The 20,955-nt window shown below is 39.8% G+C and overlaps 1 protein-coding gene across 2 annotated transcripts in view; it reads left to right on the forward strand.

Annotated features, from left to right (window-relative positions):
- The window catches only part of mdy (midway), a 117,733-nt gene that overhangs the window by 31,850 nt on the left and 64,928 nt on the right, over positions 1-20,955 (forward strand). For both annotated transcript variants that reach the window (XM_067150644.2, XM_068228564.1), the window contains exons 4-5: positions 13,292-13,344; positions 19,568-19,676. In XM_067150644.2, the coding sequence (XP_067006745.2) occupies positions 13,292-13,344; positions 19,568-19,676 (162 nt within the window). The remainder of the gene's footprint in view (positions 1-13,291; positions 13,345-19,567; positions 19,677-20,955) is intronic.

Raw genomic sequence — 20,955 nt, forward strand, 5'->3', positions numbered from 1 at the left:
CTGGCCTGTAATTTTCAGCTTTGTCTGTCACCCTTTGCTTTATACACAGGGGCTATATGATTTTTCACGAGAGTTTAATCCTGATGTAAACAAGGCATGTCCACGCCTCAGCCAAAGAAAGAGTTGTGATTCGCTGAGCGTGTAGTATTGACCTCCGCCCCGTCAACGTCTCGTGTTCGGACATACAGTGCTGCGCATTTTACCTAAAATAGACGAGGAACAGTTTTTGAGCTGTGCGAAACTAAACAGAGGGGTCTAAAGGGAGATCTACTGCTGAAGATTAGGGCCTACGTTATTTATTTATTCATTTCTGAATATTAAAGAAAGCTATCGTAGGCTAGAGCACCTCTTGCTCCATTTCTCTCACTGTGAATACTGACACTGACAGCTGCTGCAAGATGCAACACCTTATCTCCACACTGTACAGCTTGGGACTTTCCCTCGCTATGAGAAGACTTCCTGCATTACACCACGCCTTCTGCCTTCATATCTCGTTATTTAATCACTGTTTTATTTTTAAAAAATATAGATACACACCGGTATATATGACAACCATATTTTAATTTGATTACGTACTCTTTCAGACTATCTAAATGTAATAAACTAAGATAAAATTAAATTAATGCCACGTACTAATTTTCTTCGAGCTCGCATACAGTCCAGTGAGTGCGACGATTGCTTCTCCAATCAACTACGTCTGTGTCCACGTGCAAAGCTAAGGTGCTCCGCCTATTTGTTTACATCAGGATTAAACTCTCGTGAAAAATCATATACTATAGCAACTCTCCATTCATCTGGTATAGCTCCCCCGACCAAACAATAATCAAATAAGTACTTCAGATAGGGTACTATATCCCAACCCATTGTCTTTAGTATATCTCCAGAAATCTGATCAATTCCAGCCGCTTTTCTAGTTTTCAAATTTTGTATCTTATTGTAAATGTCATTGTTATCATATGTAAATTTTATTTCTTCTTTGGCCTTAGTCTCCTCCTCTATCTCAACATTATCCTTGTAACCAACAATCTTTACATACTGCTGACTGAATACTTCTGCCTTTTGAAGATCCTCGCATACACACTCCCCTTGTTCATTAATTATTCCTGGAATGTCCTTCTTGGAACCTGTTTCTGCCTTAAAATACCTATACATACCCTTCCATTTTTCACTAAAATTTGTATGACTGCCAATTATGCTTGCCATCATCTTGTCCTTAGCTGCCTTCTTTGCTAGATTCAATGTTCTAGTAAGTTCCTTCAATTTCTCCTTACTTCCACAGCCATTTCTAACTCTTATTTCTTTCCAGTCTGCACCTCCTTCTTAGTCTCTTTATTTCTCTATTATAATAAGGTGGGCCTTTACCATTCCTTACCATCCTTAATGGTACAAACCTGTTTTTGCATTCCTCAACAATTTCTTTAAACCCATCCCAGAGTCTGTTTACATTTTTATTTACCGTTTTCCACCGATCATAGTTACTTTTTAGAAACTGCCTCATGCCTGCTTTATTAGCCATATGGTACTGCCTAACAGTCCTACTTTTAAGACCTTCCTTTCTATCACATTTATTTTTAACTATCACAAAAACAGCTTCATGATCACTAATACCATCTATTACTCCAGTTTCCCTTTAGAGCTCATCTGGTTTTGTCAGCACGACATCCAGGATATTTTTCCCTCTAGTTGGTTCCATCACTTTCTGAATCAGCTGTCCTTCCCATATTAACTTATTTGCCATTTGTTGGTCATGCTTCCTGTTGTTCGCATTTCCTTCCCAATTGACATCTGGCAAATTCAGATCTCCCGCTACAATCGCATTTCTTTCCATGTCGTTTCCCACATAGCTGACTATCCTATCAAATAATTCCGAATCCGCGCCAGTGCTACCCTTTCCTGATCTGTACACTCCAAATATATCAAGTTGCCTATTATCTTTAGAAATGAGTCTTACACCTAGAATTTCATGTGTCTCATCTTTAACTTTTTCGTAGCTTAGAAATTATTCTTTCACCAGAATGAACACTCCCCCTCCCACCCTTCCTATCCTATCTCTACGATACACACTCCAGTTAAAAATTAAATAACTGGAAAGGAGGTTCAACCTATTCAATACTTAAAAGAAAGAAACGTAGCAATCACATTTCTATTTAAATGGGACCGGTTTCGACCTTAGTCTAGGTCATCATCAGCCATAAAAAACATGTAAAATGTTTATGAATGTTGGAGGTCAGTTTTTCACTTTGTTAGGCACAAAGACACGACACCACCGATCTTGATCTTAAGGCCCATGTAAGAGAAGGCTTTTTGTTTAGCTTGGTTAGCTTGTGCATTTAAAGATAAAAATTTCATTGTTCCGTATTGGCTGATGATGACCTAGACTAAGGTCGAAACTGGTCCCATTTAAATAGAAATGTGATTGCTACGTTTCTTTCTTTTGAGTATTGAATAGGTTGAACCTCCTTTCCAGTTATTTAATTTTTAACATCAATAATTTCAATACGGAACAATGAAATTTTTATCTTTAAATGCACAAGCTAACCAAGCTAAACAAAAAGCCTTCTGTTACATGGGCCTTAAGATCAAGATCGGTGGTGTCGTGTCTTTGTGCCTAACAGAATGAAAAACTGACCTCCAACATTCATAAACATTTTACATGTTTTTTATGGCTGATGACCTAGACTAAGGTCGAAACCGGTCGCATTTAAATAGAAATGTGATTGCTATGTTTCTTTCTTTTGAGTATTGAATAGGTTGAACCTCCTTTCCAGTTATTTAATTTTTAACATCAATAATTTCAATACGGAACAATGAAATTTTTATCTTTAAACACACTCCAGTGCCGTGAGAAAATTTCTGCATCCATTATATCATTTCTCAGCCATGATTCAACTCCTATTAAAATATCTGGTAAATATATATCTATTAAATTACTTAATTCTATTCCTTTCCTTACAATACTTCTACAGTTCAACACTAACAATTTTATGTCATCCCTACTTGATTTCCAGTTCCTGTTCCCTTATCACCACTCCCTAGGCCATCCCGTTTCCCTGAATGTACCTCCCTATTACCCTTCCAAACAAATTTCCCAACTTATACGTACCACTGCGGTTTAAATGAAGGCCATCTGAGCGCAGATCCCTATCTCCTACCCACCCATTAGGATCTAGAAATTTCACTCCCAGTTTCCCACTCCATAGTCTCATTTAAATCCCCAATCACCCTCCAGTCAGTGTCCCTTCTACACAGTATTCCACTAATAACAATCTCTGCTTTCTTAAACTTCACCCGTGCTGCATTTACCAGATCTCACACATCTCCAACTATGTTGGTACTTATATCAGCTTGCCTTACGTTGTTGGTACCAACGTGAAACACTACCACCTTCTCCTTCCCCTCCTCCCTCTCTTCTACTTTCCTCAACATCTGCCTCAACCTAATTCCTGGATAACACTCTACCCTGGTACCCTTTCCTCCACACACTTTCCCCATGTGTCTAACGATGGAATCCCCCATGGCCAGAGCCTCAACCCTACCCACCTCATTTGATCCCCTCCACTCCTGGTCAGCCCTATCTTTCCTGATAGCTGCAGAAGCTACTTCCTCCTCCCTTTTCTCCTACTACTGTCTTTTCCTTCCCACTCATAGTCCTTTCCTATTCTAACATCACCTTAAGACCTATCTGTGTCACTGTGTCATAAAAGCAAAATGTAATATCAAGCATGAATACAATTTGGTGTTGAGACTTGTGCCTGCGTACATCATAACAGATCCACCTCCATAAGCAACAGTAGATTGTACAACTGTCACATAACATTCCTCCTCAAGTCTTCTCCATACTTGCAGACATCCACTGAAAGATGTAATGCAAAACAGCATTCATCCGAAAACAGCACGTCAGTGACTTAGCTGTGAATGCTGATGATCTCTAGCAAACTGTAGTCTCCTGCCAGTGCGGGTACTTAGCGGGTTGTCAGGATCTTAAATTGGAATCTTCAAGCCTGTTTCTGACCGTGTGGTTATAAACTCATACTGTAGAAACCTTGTGGAGGTCCACATGTAGTGCTTGTGCTCTAATTTGGTGGTTCTGTAGAGCTTGTAGACACAGAAAACAATCCTGCTTTAGGGTTGTTATACATTAAGTCTCCTGACATCATTTCCAGTCTCCTGGAGACATTTCCAAACCAAACACCATGGCACTACAGCCCTTGAAGGGCCTTGGCCTACCAAGCGACCGCTGCTCAGCCTGAAGGCCTGCAGATTACGAGGTATCGTGTGGTCAGCACGATGAATCCTCTCGGCCGTTATTCTTGGCTTTCTAGACCGGGGCTGCTATCTCACCATCAGATAGCTCCTCAATTCTAATCACGTAGGCTAAGTGGACCTCGAACCAGCCCTCAGGTCCTGGTAAAAATCCCTGACCTGGCCGGGAATCGAACCCGGGGCCTCCGGGTAAGAGGCAGGCATGCTACCCCACACCAGGGGGCCGGCGGAGACATTTCCACGTATACTAAATTGTATTCTGAGTAAACCTTAGCATTCTGGCATCAAACAAGTACTTCTGAGTAGCCTTCTTGATGCAGTGTTAAGTGCGAGAGTGGCTTCTTTCAATGACTGTTACCTATCTGTTTGCTTGATCAGCCAGTTCTACTTTCTTCCATAAGCCCCATTAATATTGATAGCTCCCGACTGAATTACATTTTGTTCGCCAAATTGTTTCCAAGGAGTCCCTCACCTGTCAAATGGGAGCGGGACTCTGGTACTCCCATAGATCCGAGGCTTGCTTAAAATGACTTGGTAAACACTACATTCCACACTTGCCAAATTTCGCAACACTTTGAGTTGAGGCACTTGTACCTTTTAAGAGACACACTTCCCAAAAATCCCAGAGAGCGAAGCCCTTTGTTTTATGCAAACAGGATGTGTTATTGACATAATAGTCCAATCCCCATCCCACTATACACTTGTACAATGTAGCTAGGGACATCTCAATTTCTGAACAAATTTTTTCTTTGAGCAGTCACGGCATCATGGTCTAGGAACAGCGTGTCTGCTTCTTATCGGGGAGCCCTGTAGTTGATTCTTGGTCATGTTGGAAGGCTTTATCTCATCTGAGTGCTGGTTGGAGGTGCTTTCGGCCTATGTGAGAACAAATGAGGAGCTGACTGATGGTGGGATAGCCGACATGGTCTGGAAATACAATAATACTGGTCAGGAGTATACGTTACGCTGACCATGTGTTGCCTGACAATCTGCTGGCCTTCGGGTTGAGCAGCCGTTGCTTGGTAGGCCAAGGCCAATTAGAGTTTGTGTCATGGAGATATTATTATTATTATTATTATTATTATTATTATTATTATTATTATTATTATTATTATTATTGTTCATGGTGTGGGTTACTCTAGTCATGGCCTAGTGTGAGAACCACGGGCATGGCCGAGTGGCCTAGTAATTGGTCTTGTGAGTCGGGATTCTAGTTGCTATGGAATGGAAGTGGGCATCTGACATATTCTAGGAATGGAAGTGGGCATCTGACATATTCTAGAGTTATGGCCCTCCTTGTGCTTGAGCGGCTAGGACTATACAATCCACCAGTGGTCTCTAACCCGTTAGAGGAGAGATCCTCACTTGGACTGTGTGTAAGTAGGCCTCATTTGGACTATGTAAGTAGGATAGCATCCTGCTTCATGGATTTACCAAGCTCAAAACTTTTTAAGCAAGCCTCAGATCTATGGGAGTAACAGAGTCCCGCTCCCATTTGACAGGTGAGGGACTCCTTGGAAACAACTTGGCGAACAAAATGTAATTCAGTCAGGAGCTATCAATATTAATGGGGCTTATGGAAGAAAGTAGAACTGGCTGAGTCAGCAAAGAGGATGCATATGGATGTGCTAGGAGTAAATGTGGGGTAGGGCTGTTCATCAGGAATACTATTGCATGCAACATAGTTTCTGTTAGGCATGTAAATAAGCGAATGATGTGGGTAGATTTGGCAGTTGGAGGAATTAGGACAAGAATTGTCCCAGTGTATTCACCATTAGGGTGCAGTTGAGGATGAAATTGACAAGTTTTATGAAACATTAGGGTGCAGTTGAGGATGAAATTGACAAGTTTTATGAAGCATTGAGTGACATCATAGTCAGGGTCAACAGCAAGGATAGGATAGTGTTAATGGGTGATTTCAATGCGAGAGTTGGAAATAGAACTGAAAGATATGAAAGGGTGATTGGTAAATGTGGGGAAGATATGGAAGCTAAACGGAATGGTAAGCGTTTGCTGGGCTTCTGTGCTAGTATGGGTTTAGCAGTTACGAATACATTCAAGCATAAGGCTATTAACTGCTACACATGGGAGGCTAGGGGTACCAGATCCATAATAGGCTAAATCTTAACAGACTTTGAATTCAGGAAGTCTGTTAGGAATATACAGGATTTTTTGGGATTTTTCGATGATAGAGACCACTAACTGAACTGTAGTGAACTATGTATTTCTAGGCCTAGGATAGAGAAAGTGAAATCTGTCTGCAAACGAATAAGGGTAGAAAATCTTCAGGACGAGGAAATTAGTACATGGATACGATTAGTGAGAAGTTTTGAACAGTGGACAGTAAGCAGGTTCAGGATATAGAAAGAGAATGGGTGGCATACAGCAATGCTGTAGTAGAAACAGCAAGGGAATGCCTAGGAACAACTGTGTGTAAAGATGGGAAAAGGTGAACATCTTGGTGGAATGATGAAGTGAGAGCAGCCTGTAAACGTAAAAAGAAGGCTTATTAGAAATGGCTCCAAACAAGGGCCGAGGCAGACAGGGATTTGTACGTAGATGAAAGAAACAGAGCGAAACAAATAGTTGTTGAATCCAAAAAGAAGTCATGGGAAGATTTTGGTAATAACCTGGAAAGGCTAGGTCAAGCAACAGGGAAACCTTTCTGGACAGTAATAAAGAATCTTAGGAAGGGAGGGGAAAAAGGAAATGAACAGTGTTTTGAGTAATTCAGGTGAACTCATAATAGATCCCAGGGAATCACTGGAGAGGTGGAGGGAATATTTTGAACATCATCTCAATGTAAAAGGAAATCATCCTGGTGGTGTTGCAAACAGCCAAGCTCATGGGGAGGAGGAAAATTATGTTGGTGAAATTATGCTTGAGGAAGTGGAAAGGATGGTAAATACTCCATTGTCATAAGGCAGCAGGAATAGATGAAATTAGACCTGAAATTGTGACATATAGTGGGAAGGCAGGGATGAAATGGCTTGATAGAGTAGTAATATTAGCATGGAGTGTTGGTAAGGTACCTTCAGATTGGACAAAAGCAGTAATTATATCCATCTATAAACATTAGAACAGGAAGGATTGCAACAACTATGGAGGTATCTCATTGATTAGTATACCAGGCAAAGTTATTACTGGTAGCTTGGAAGGGAGGGTATGATCAGGGGTTGAGAGGAAGTTGAACGCCAGTGTGGCCCCAGACCACAGAGGGGCTGGTCAAGATCGCATTTTCTGTATGCGCCAGGTAATTGAAAAATTTTATGAAAGGAATAGACAGTTGTTTGTTTCATAGATCTAGAAAAAGCATATGACAGGATACAGAGGGAATAGATGTTTGCGATCCTGGGGGCTATGGAATTAAGGGCGTGGATTGTTAAAATCAATCACAGGCATTTATGTTGACAATTGGGCTACAGTGAGAATTGATGGTAGAATGAGTTCATGGTTCAGGGTACTTACAGGGGTTAGACAAAGCTGTAATCTTTCACCTTTGCTGTTCGTAGTTTACATGGATCTGCTGAAAGGTATGAAGTGGCATGGAGGGATTCAGTTAGGTGGAAATGTAGTAAGCAATCTGGCCTATGCTGACAACTTGGTCTTAATGGCAGATTGTGCCGAAAGCCTGCAGTCTAATATCTTGGAACTTGAAAATAGGTGCAATGAGTATGATATGAAAATTAGCCTTTCAAAGATTAAATTGATGTCAGTAGGTAAAAAATTCAACAGGATTGAATGTCATATTCACAGAGCTCAATAGGTGCAGTCGCTTAAGTGTGGCCAGTATCCAGTATTTGGGAGATAGTAGGTTCAAACCCCACTGTCGGCAGCCCTGAAAATGGTTTTCCGTGGTTTCCCATTTTCACACCAGGCAAATGCTGGGGCTGTACCTTAAGGCCACGGCCGTTTCCTTCCCACTTCTAGCCCTTTTCTGTCCCATCATCGCCGTAAGACCTATCTGTGTCGGTGTGACGGAAAAAAAAAAAAAAAAAAAAAAAAAAAAAAAAAGTCAGATTGGTGATACAAAGCTGGAATAGGTAGATAATTTTAAGCATTTAGGTTGTGTTTATGATGAGGATGACTGCTCGGAGGAAGGAGATAAAGAAATGGAAATAGACAGAGAAAAGGAAGAGAACCTGATAACATGCTTGGAACTTGAAAGGGCAGTGAAAGCAAAGACCAAAGGTAAAGCAAGTGGAAAAGATGAATTCAATGCTGATATGATTAAGGCAGCAGGAAGTATTGGACTATAGTGGCTATACAGAACCCTCAATGCCATATGGAGGGATGAAATGATACTTGAAGATTGGTAACAAGGAAGCATTGTACCACTGTTCAAAAAAGGAAATGGGAAGAAATGTGAAAATTATAGTGGTATAACCCTATTATCATGAGCTAAAAATAATGGAGAAAGTCATAGACAAAAGACTGAGGGGATATAATAGAAACACAGTTAAGGAAGAACAATATGGCTTTAGACCGAATAGATCAACAGTAGACTTGATATTTATCATTAGGAGCCCAAAGAGATCCTTTTCTGCTGCCCTGTCGAGAAATAGCAAGCCTCCATTTCTCCTGTAAACTCGGATCCTTAGGAAAAGTATGAAAATTTATATTTGTGTATATTTCTTCGCTGTGTCAGATGTGCAGTTAGGCACGCAAAAATAAACCATCTTAGCCTACAGAATGGAAAGAGAAACTTAACGGTAATTGGCCTCAGGGGCTCTGAATTTTGGAGTGTGGGTTGGCGACCACGGGGCCCTTAGCTGAGTCCTGGCATTTCTTCCACTTGTGCCAGGCTCCTCACTTTCATCTATCCTATCTGACCTTCCTTGGTCAACTCTAGTTCTTTGCCAACCCCGACGGTATTAGGTTTCCGAAGGCTTCGGAGTCTTTCATTATCACGCCCTTCGTGGCCCTTGTCTTCCTTTGGCCAATACTTTCATTTTTTGAAGTGTTGGGTCCCTTCCAGTTTTTCTCTCTGATTAGTGTTATATAGAGGATGGTTGCCTAGTTGTACTTCCTCTTAAAACAATAATCACCACCACCACCTTGACAGTAATTTGGAAGCACATAACTAAACAAACGTTAAATGCATCTCGGCAACTATCCATATATTGCAAATCGTGAGACCAAATAAATTTAAAAACGACAAAACTCTTCATATATTCCATCATGTTAGACAAGGTTTTACCTTATAAAAGGTTTAATATGTGATTTATTCTCATAAATCATGTTGCAGTAACACACGTAATCATAGAATTCGCGGCAAACAGAACATAAACGCGAACCTAGTGGTGGAAAAGAGAAAAACTATTTCCCCACTTTTAATGCAAGAAATTGGCTTTCTGTCCAGTCCTTCTAGTATCTAGTAGGCTTTGGAATAGCAAGGGGAATAAGATCTGTATCAATTATTGAAATGTAAATTGAGTATCACAGAAATAACGAGATAGATGCAGCATTGTTTTCCTGTTGTTCAAAATTGAAACTAGTGAAGAGCATTCTCTTTGGTGAAGAGTAGAAAGTCGAGCTATTATTTAGGTTATGGGGTGGACGACAAAAACTGTACACGAAAGGGCTCAGCAATATGCAAAGGATGGTTTATGTGCCACAGATTCAGCTACAGTGTTTTGCAAGTACTGTAATTGCAGAGTTGGGTGGGGAAAAAAAGGATAGCATTGTGAAACGTGTTAAATCTGAAAAACGTGGGTAAGCGATGCGATAACGAAAGTTCAGTCCCTGCTGCCAGTACGTCTCAAAGAAAGCAGTTTTCTGTGCTTACAGTTAGATAGTTGTAAAAGACGAAAAATTTCCAGAGATAACTTCTTGAAACGCACAGTTGGAGTATTTGAAAAGCAAATATACCTCTGGAAAAGCTGGGAAGCAAAGAGGTAAGAGCCTGGATAACTGAGTTTTCAAATGAAGAGCTGCCATGTGTGAGAACTCGACGTGAAGTATATTTACCGGGTAAGTTTCGATTTCATTGATCGGGTACGGTTTAGGTATTACGACATCGAAACCACGCGCAAAATTGAAGGATACCGAATTTGAGTGCGATTTCCATATCGAACTATCTTACCCTTACCCAATTGATCCAGTAATTTTAAATTATTTTGTTATAATTTTAAGTCTTTCTTCCTTTCTAGAAGTTGCATCTGACCACCAGAAAAGAACAGCAGAGGCTCTAGTGGGGAAGAACATCAACATACTCTGTGATGAAATTACAGATAGAATGGGATGTTGTGTTTTTAACATCATATTCAAAGTCCCAGCCGGATCGAAAAGAGAGCTGCATGTTGTTTCTGTGAACTATCTTGATGCAGGAAATGCTACAAACTGCTCTCATGCTGTTTTAGAAGCTCTGCGCAGTTATAGTGTACCATATGATGCAGTTAAAGTGTTTAAGTGACAGTGCCCCGTACATGACCCGGTGTTATGAAACATTAAGTGTGGTCATAGGGTATCATTTTATGCATGTACAGTGCTGGGCACGTAAGATCAACTTGGTTGGCAATAGTTCGGTTGCAGAGATGACAGATTTAAATCATGTGGTTGCGATGGCAAGTCTGCATTTTTGAACACAAGAAAGCGAAAATATAATTATTTAAAATTCTTAACATAATAGTATGGTGCTTCAAAGGAAGCAAAGCTTTTTCCTGCACCTGTCATAACACAGTGGAATAGTTGGTTTCAGGTTGTCTTCGGTTGGAGTGCTTACTTTACTGATGTTACATTTTTCAAGATGTCTGATATGAAATGAAATGGCGTATGGCTTTTAGTGCCGGGAGTGTCTGAAGACAAGTTCGGCTCGCCAGGTGCAGGTCTTTCTATTCGACACCCGTAGGTGACCTGCGCGTCGTGATGAGGATGAAATGATGATGAAGACAGCACATACACCCAGCCTCCGTGCCATTGGAATTAACCAATTAAGGTTAAAATCCCCGACCCGGCCGGGAATCGAACCCGGGACCCTCTGAACCGAAGGCTAGTACGCTGACCGTTCAGCCAACGAGTCGGACATGTCTGATATGAAAGACATCAACAGCTGTGGTATTAAGTACCTGACTGATCTGAGTGACTGAGAAGTGAATAGGCTTCACTCCACATGGTTTTTGTCACATCATGCAGCTGGATTGGTTGACCTCCTTACTGAACTTGAAGGGTCTCTCTATCCTACCTCTAATCTCCTTTACCCCAAACTGCATAACTTTGACACCAGTTTTACCTTAATTTGTGAGGGGAATTTTTTTGCGGCAACTGATGTTTTGATTAAGCTCACTCCTCTACAGCAGGCTGCATGTTGACACATTTGTCAAAGCTGCTCATTCTTCACAGTGCAAGCTAGCCACATTGAAAGCTAAAGACCCCAACCATAAGCATTTTGTGTCAATTTCTCAAGCTTTGTATCAAAAAAATATAATTTTGAATAACACTTACAAATTAGATGAGCTTGAGAAATTGTTTGGAGTAACATATCTCTTACGAAACAATATCTGGTCTGGTTACTGTTCTTTGAAACGTGCAATTCATCTGGGTTTGAAAGAAAGTGAAAAATGTGATGTCATGCTTGCATTAACTGCAGTTCAGAGTTCAGCATATTTGCTAAATACTGTCTTGAGTTGTGAACCCCAACGAACAACGTAGATAGCGAGTGCATGTTGTCTCATTACAACAGTGGTTAAAGAGAGACGGTGCAATTTGAAAAAAAGCAATGCCGAAGTACTGACAATGCTTTCGTTTGAACAATGAATTTGTACTGTGTGTGAACCAAGGACAATAATTGCACTTCATAAACTTGGAATCGTTAACATTAATAATACCATGTGATTATTTTAACTTTGTAAATAGATGCTAATTTTGGAAAAAATAGATGCTAATTTTGAAACAAATACATGCTAATTTTTCAGGTCCCTAGTAATTAGTAAAAGGAAAACTGAAGTCATGCACTGTGGAAAAGGGAAAAGAGAAGTCAAGTGAACATAAATGGAGAACTGTTAGAAAATGTAGAACAGTTTACATATCTGGGCAGCATTATTATTGGAAGTAATGAAATCAGCCCTGAAATTAAGACTAAGTAAAGGTACAACATTTTATCAAGTCAGAGCTTTTATGGGATGACAAAGTGCCCAAGAGAATGAAATTAACATTATCTAAACAGTATTTCATACCAATTGTAACATATGGACTAGAAATGCTGGTAACTAATAAGAGACAAGATAGTAAGATCCAAGCAGTAGAAATGAAATTTTGAAGAAAATCAGTTAAAAAGACAAGAGATAGAATTCAAAATATTAAAATCAGAGAAGAGCTAAATATAGAACCGTTAATACAGAAGATACAGAAAGCAAGACTGAGATGGTTTGGACATGTAAAAAGAATGGGAAAGGAACGGGTAGCAAGAAGGGAATTGGAAAGATAAGTTAAGGAAAAGAGAAGTAATGGACTCTGTTATGGAGGGTAAGAGAAATAGAGGGAGACCAAGACGATGATGGCTTGACTTTGTTTCTAACTATTTAAAGATTAGAGGTATAGAAGTAAATGAGGCCACACCACTAGTTGCAAGTAGAGGATCGTGGCGATGTTTTGTAAATTCACAGAAGCTTGCAGATTGAACACTGAAAGGCATAACGGTCTAAATGATTATGTATATTATTATTATTATTATTATTATTATTATTATTATTATTATTATTACCCTTTCTTTTGACTGCTGGGCTGAGTGGCCTTCTGACCCCAACATAGCAGGTTCAATTCTGGCTAAGTCTGGTAGTATTTGAAGGTGCTCAAATATTGTCAGCCTCATGTTGGTGGATTTTCTGGCATGTAAAAGAATTCCTATGGGACTAAATTCAGCACCTCGGCACCTTCAAAAACCTAAAATTAGTAGTTAGTGGGACGTAAATTCAATGACATATTTTTCTCTTTTTCGGAAAAATTATCCTCACAGTTTTTAACTTTAATGATTTGTATTTTTCTCTGGTTAGTTTCACCACTAAATTTTTCCTTTTGTTTGATTTTTTAGATGCTGTGGTGCATGTTGTTGTGGCTCTTGTTATCGAGAAAGGACTTGCTGTGGTATGTTTAATTTTTAGTATTTATTTATTTATTTATTTATTTATTTATTTATTTATTTATTTATTATGGAGTTAATTTCATAAAATTTTGTTAATAGAAGTTGAGCATGGAGTTTCTTTGGGTTTAATTTGTTTAAACATGTGCAGTCCAGTGTATCATTAACCGTGCACCAATAGAAACTTTTCATAAGGAGTTGAGGGCTATCACTTTGGTTATCCATGTGAAAAAAAAAGAAAGAAAAAAAAAAGGAAAGTAGGAAGGAAAAGGTATGATATGTATGTCTCGTGAGAAGACTTGAAGTTTTTATTGAAAGGAACTCCAATTTAATTTCATCGGTTATAAATATTCTAGAGGATTGTCGTCAAATAACTAGCTCATCCTGTCTCATCTTGCCAGATACTTCCCTCCACTTTTAGTTATTACTTTCTTTTGCATGATTTATTGTTGTCAAGTAAGACTGGTGAGTTGTGAACAAGCACGACATATTCAAAGTAAGAAGATGTACAATATTATAGGGAAGGATCCACCTTTCAATACTCCGTAGTAAGTTGAACTAAAAAGTAGTTACAACCTGTTTATTGGGACCGGTTTCAACACATTTCAAGTGTCATCATCAGCCAATTAGCGAAGATCTTAAAACAACTAATATATTGAACACAGGCAAAAAATTAACATTGTATCATATCGTAGCAATTCAGTTAATGTTCAAAACACAATAATCACAGTCAAGAGAGTAAACAAAACATCACTATCTTGCGCCGAAAACAAATATAGTTGAAGTTCATAAGCAGATCAAGTATGCACTTATGTAAAGTCGTTGCTAGGCAGGTCTTGTAGACATTTGTTTCACCAGCCGAAGAGTAAAAGGTGACGTGAATGAAGTCTTAGGAAAACAGTGTAGGATTTAATTTTGTCAAATTCAAAGTGGATATATAGGTTTTAAAATAATTTAAAACGTTAAAAAAGAATAAAGCCAAATAAAAATATATTAAAAAATAGGAAGAAATAATGAAAGAAATACGAGGTTCAACTCAAAACAACTTGCCGTAGTAATTGATAAAGAAATGATAGAGAAAGGGGGTGGGGAACGTTTATTAGAGGGTGGTGGTGGTGGTTATTGTTATTAGAGGAAATACAATTGGGCAACAATCCTTTATATAACACTAATTCGAGGAAAAAAGAGGAAGTAGACATACATACGTACCAGTTCTCTCAAGGAAATGCAGAAATTATTTTTGAAATAATTTCGTCTTTGACCAATGCAAATGTAAAGCAGCATTCAAGATTTGGTACTAAAATGGTGTGCAACTGGATCCATTGCAAATGGACCAAAGAACAAAGCGCCTTCTGTCTGGACACCAAATTATGGCAAGAAGTAATGAAATAACAACTAGGAGTCTTTAGAAGTCCACTTTGAGACTGACCCAACAAGTCCACATGAGTGGGAAATCTTTCAAACGTGTATTGAAGGGTTTGAAAGCCAAACCATACTGAGCAATGCATGGACCAATATTGTACAAACCTCGGATCTTCAGAAAAAAGTACAGAAGTTGTTTTCAGCAATATTGTAAAAACCTCGAAGATCTTGAAAAAATATGTAAGCGACAGATGTACAACAAGGTTGTGAAAGGATAAGAGGTATATTTGTAAAAAGTTGCTATGGGTTATTGAATGTGGTTTCAGATGGTCCTTTGGACATGTTACTGTTTATCTATGGATTCTTCAGTAGGGACATGAAAACTCCCAAAAGAACAGGAGTTCAGTGATGGTCCTATCCTTCTGCACGAGCAACCCCTACATGACCACATGATCTGTGTGTGGCGTGCTATGACTTACAAAGTTCATTACTGGGCCTGTATTCTTTGATTCCATAGTCAACACGGATGTCTGCTTGGCCTTCTTGGATGAATTTTATCCCCAAATTAACAGAGGACGAGTGTACTTGCTGTTTAAGCAAGATGGGGCAACATGCCTCATTTCTGAAAGGTCACTTGTCCTTGTTCATGAAGATTTCACTGTTTAATGGACTGTGAGCTGAGGCTTGTGACCGTTTTATGTTTTTTATGAGAATACTTGTCCGACTCATTGGCTGAATGGTCAGCGTACTGGCCTTCGGTTCAGAGGGTCCTGGGTTCGATTCCTGGCCGGGTCAGGGATTTTAACCTTAATTGGTTAACTCCTACGGCACGGGGGCTCGGTGTATGTGTTGTCTTCATCATTTCATCCTCATCATGATGCGCAGGTCGCCTACGGGAGTCAAAAAGAAAGACCTGCACTTTGGCGAGCCGAACCCTTCCTGGGATATCCCGGCACTAAAAGCCATACGACATTTCATGAGAATACTTCAAGGGGAAAAGGTGTACATGCAGATTCCTGATACTGTGGAGGAACTCTGGGGTAACATCAGCAATAGTCTGCAGCATAACCATGGAGGAAGGGACATGTAGTATATAAACCTCTCAAGATGTGTGCAGAAGTGTTTGAATGGTGTTAGAGGTAATTTCCAGTATGTATCAATATTAGTACAGACAGTTTAAGAACCATTTATATGTAAATAATGCCCCCTATAGTTTTTCAAATTCTGGTGGCAAAATGTTCAGTAGCAGGTATTATTTGCATCAAGGTTGGTACAGTGTTCTTAACATTCAGAAATCTGGAAGTTGGTATTCTACTGCCAGGTCTGTTGGCAAATCCAATCCCACCACAACAAAGAAGTGTGCTGAGTACATACATCGCGTCATTTGCATAGTGTCAGTTTAGTAGTAGCACGTGTTTAGGATGGCTCGCGTGATTCTTGTTATAGATCGTTCATGGCTAAAGAAAAGCTCCACATTATTGAAGAGCCAAAGCAAATTTTTACTTGTGCTGTGAGAAGAAAGTTTGATGAGGAGAAGAGTTGCAATACGGCACGTGATTGGAGGAAAGATAAAGTTCACCTTGACCAAATGGTAACTGGTGGGTATTTCGCGGACAGTTTAATATGGTAAAGGTATATCACCCAGTGCTTCTGTTAGTTCTGCAGGACACCGATGTGCATTTCTACAATGAGACTGCTGTTTAAATTTACGTACATCTTTCGGCACACCTGGCAGTGTACAGAATTTTTATTGAACTGCCTCCAAAGCAGACAGAAACTGACAAATGTCAGCAGAACTCAGTAGTGTGACTAAGGTTTTCGCACTGTATATTCTGTGCTCCCACATATTAGGAATGTACACTGACTTCGCAAATGTCATGGGATAGTCACTTAATAGCGTGTGGGGCCTCCTCTGGCCCTGCGATCTGCAGTGAGACACCGTGGAAGTGAGTCGACAAGTCCCGTGGTAGTCCTCTGGACGCAGCTGATACCAAATCGTTTGCAGAGCGGCCGCCAATGCTGGTCTGTTCATGGGTGCAGGATCCACTGCACGGAGCCTGTATTCCAGGACATCCCAGATATGCTCGATAGGGTTCACATTGGGGCTCCTGGGTGGCCATGGCAGTCGTTGGACCTCCGTTGCATGTTCCTGGAACCATTTCTGCCCGACGTGGGAGCGATGTGGCAGCGCGTTATCATCTTGAAACACCGCAGAACCGTCTGGGCGCTGGAAGGCCAAAAATGGGTGGAGATGGACTCCGAGCAGCTCAACATACCATATACCATTCAAAGTCTCTTCCAGAACAACTAGGGGCCCATTCCATACCAGGAAAATGCACTGCAGACCATAAGACACCAGCACCCTGGACCACACCTTTGAGGCAGGCGGGATCCATCGCTTCATGTGATCTGCGTCATACACGGTACCTCCCATCGGCATGGTGCAGTTGAAATCTTGATTTGTCTGACCATATCATGTTTCGCTATTGTTCCAGTTTCCATCCCTGGTGACTGGCGACAAATGCGAGTCGTTGTGCCCGATGGCGTTGGGTTAACAGTGGCACCCGTGTGCGGCGCCAGCTCCCATACCCCATAGAACCAATGTTCCTACGAATTGTCCACTGGGAGACATGTCTAGCACGGCCTGTGTTGAATTGAGCTGTGATTTGTTGCACGGTTGCCCGTCTGTCACTATTGACAATCTGTCTCAGATGTCGCCGGTCATGGTCATCGATGGTGGCTGGATGGCTGGTCATTCATCTGCTATGGACAGTGACACGATTCACCCTGGACATGGTTGATCATGTGAAGCCGAATTCCTGCACCACTTCCAAAATCGCACTTCCCATCCGTCGGGCACCGACCATCATACCCCGTTTGAACGGTGTCAGCTCAAGACGATGTTCATGTTGGAAGTGTTACATGCACAGCCACTGCCCACAAGGTCTCCTATACAACTGCCGCTGGCACAGGGGGCATGTGGTGCGCAGACAACCCACCTGTGCATCAGTGCTTTGCTATCCCATGACATTTGCTCAGTCAGTGTACTATATCTTCCGTGTTAAGAGCATGTCAAAAGTAGATGCATTTTAAGGACATAAGTTTGAAGTTTTTAAAAACAGAGGCAGTATTAATTGCAGAGGGTTTGGAATGAATAGGCCTACATCAACATATTTCAGAAAACTGTATTTTCGTGTTTTAATACTGGTAATAGTTTACTTAACTGTTGAAAATTAAATCATTAACTTGTACAATGAGGACCCATTATAACATGACTTGCACTCTTACTCCTTGGCACGAAAGATATAACATGGTTACGATGACTTAAAAAAACATATCTCTGTGTATTAAATGAATGTTTAGATAGTGTGAAGTGGCCTTTCTTGAATAATTTATTGCAAGAGTTCTTGTTAATTGGGATGTTCAACAGAGGAAGAAATTTATAAGTGAAAGAAGTAGGATTTTGACTTCTCACAAACATTGGGCAAAGTATGTGTGACAGAATTGTGGTATTTTCACTGTTTTATAGGACTTCATTATTGTCCCAGTGGTTGTAATATATAACTTAGTATGTGGAATCTTGTAAATTTTATCTTGTGTGACTTGTAGGAGAGAGAAGTGTTCATTGTCACTGTTGAGGATCCACCAACCTGCACTAAGAAGGAATTATTTTATAGTAAAATATCTTAAAATACATACAGTTTTCTGAGAAGTTGGCTGAAAGAACACAACTAGTGGCAGATATGAATTCAGCATGGAATTGCTGTAAGAATTCAACACAGATTTTTCATTACCAACTGTGAAACCATAAAAAGTTATAAGCAATACTTATGAATGATTGTAAGTTGTACCCAATTATTATTGTTCTTATTATTCACTAGACCAATGGTCTGTCATGAAACTGTAAGTGGGGCATCATTCATTTCAAGAGGCTCTTTGCTAATCACCCAATACATGTTACTGATTTGTCACTAGCCAGGATGTGCGCAGACCAGATCGGCTCCTTCTAAATGAGGCGTTCTGAAGCCATCGGTTCAGAGACCCTGGGTTTGATTCTGGTATGGGTTAGGTTTTTCAGTCATGTCTGGTTGATTCCTCTGACTGGGTGCTTTTGTTCGTCCCAACACATCACACTGCCAACCACCAAGAAAATGAGAAATAGTGAATACATCTCTCGGCATAGAGTTGGCGTCTTGAACATCTGGCTATAAAACAAGGCCCAGGACAAATTGCGATACATTATTCATGCCTGTAACCCCATCTGAGCATGGGAAAAGTTGAGGAAGAAGGACGTGCACAGACTGAAAAAGAGCGCTTCAATAACAGTTGGTAGCATTGTTCGAGCAATTAAGTTAGGTGTTAACAAGAGTACAGACCACTGAGCAGTGCAGCATGCTCATGCGATGCTAGCTCATGGGAAAAAACTGAAGTTCTACCCTTACGTTTCATTTGAACATGAATATGGAACTTTCAGATCTGGTATATTGGTACTTTGCTACAGTATGTGCTTACAGTAATGACAACAGCTCCCATGCAGATATAGCAGTTGTATATGTATGTTCTTATGTTCTTAAAGCATTTTCTTAATTTTCAGTGGGAGTTATACAGATTGGTACCTAGAAGAGGGACATGTCGGGGTTGAAGGAAAGGTAAAGAGGGTTAGAACAATGAACAGTACTGAAAGTTAGACATCCCAAGACTAGCTTCTGCAGTGCTGAGGTATTTCCCTCTGTTGACATAGGTTGAATAAAAATAGCCCATCAACTTAACGAAAAAAGTTAAAGAAAGAGCATTTTTGTATAAATATTGTAATAGATTTGTTGGTGCTGTGTTACTAATGAGTAATATTAAGAAATCTTGTTTTAGGAAATTATTCCACATCGTCTAGGAATGATTGCTCACATTTTGAACATTTTTGAGATGGTGTTGATTCCGATGGTGGTAATAAATGTCAAGAGTGCTGGCTTCAGTTTAAGTGAGTATTAATAGCAGCTTAAACATATTTGTGTTGTAAATTGAATATTTATTGATAAGGTGAGACACTATAAAGTGTACCATTTATTTATTTATTTATTTATTTATTTATTGTATGGTATAAAACAGTTCTTGTAGCACAATTCCAGACCCATAAATTTCAATGGAAACTGAATTAAGAATAGTGCTATGATGATCTGCGAATATTGTCAAGTATTAGCACTAGTGTTTAAAAATAAATTATTATTATTGTTGTGGTTGTTACCGTTATTGTTATAAGTCTTCCAAACAGTCTAGGGGTAGAGGGCCTGCTTCTTAACAAGAGGCCCGGGCTTGTATTTCTAGGGAGGTCAGGTATTTTTACCTAGATACGCATAGCAAAATCACACATTTCCGTAGATCCTCCTCTTTACGGAAACTTGGCACTTTTTGGGCCGCTGAATGCTTTGACACTTGTTGGGCACTTGAATGGCAGGTTTTTGTGTCCACCGGTAATGCACGTTGAACTTGGACTTTGAATACTTATAACCCTGACTTTAGCTTCCACATTTTGTAATTGCCGTATTATTTGTGACTTTTCAACATCAAACCCTTTTCCCTTTCTTTTGCAACATCTTCAGAACGATGCTTGCTTTGACTATTTGACAGACTGATTTGAATTATACAATCTACTGAAAACAAGAGTTTGAAAATAAGCTTTACATTGTTGTGAGCAATCCCCAAATGCGTAACATACATCAACATTGGATGTTATAATAGATGCATTTCTCCAAAAATGCAATCAAAATACACTATTTTATGATATAGGTCTTAATAAATGATGTATTAAGCAATTAAAAATCAGTGTTTATGTAGGATTTAGATGGGACCATTAGATTCTGCCATTATATTGAATACGTCGTTAAAAGGAATGTTGCAGTAAACTGTTTTGACTGTATATAAGATCTCTAATACAGATTTCACTCGTTCAATCAGGGCTAGATCAAGAAATGGAACTGAAGACAGGTTATTGAAGTCAGTGCACACGAACAAGCCATAACTGCTCACCACTTCAGAATTGATCAGGTCTTTCAATACCCCATCGATTGTTATATTAAGAGTATGGACAAAAGTGGTCTACCTTGTGGCATTCCTTTAATTAGTGATTTTCTAGTCTTATTAGGATGGACTTCAATTTGAATTTCAGTGTCTGAGAATAGCTCATAAATTAATGGTTTTAAGTTGTTAGGAACATCACACTCGGTGCCCTCCTTGACACTGTATCTGGAAACAGGACTAAT

This window comes from Anabrus simplex, chromosome 7, assembly GCF_040414725.1.
Source record: "Anabrus simplex isolate iqAnaSimp1 chromosome 7, ASM4041472v1, whole genome shotgun sequence".
NCBI classification, from domain to species: domain Eukaryota; kingdom Metazoa; phylum Arthropoda; class Insecta; order Orthoptera; family Tettigoniidae; genus Anabrus; species Anabrus simplex.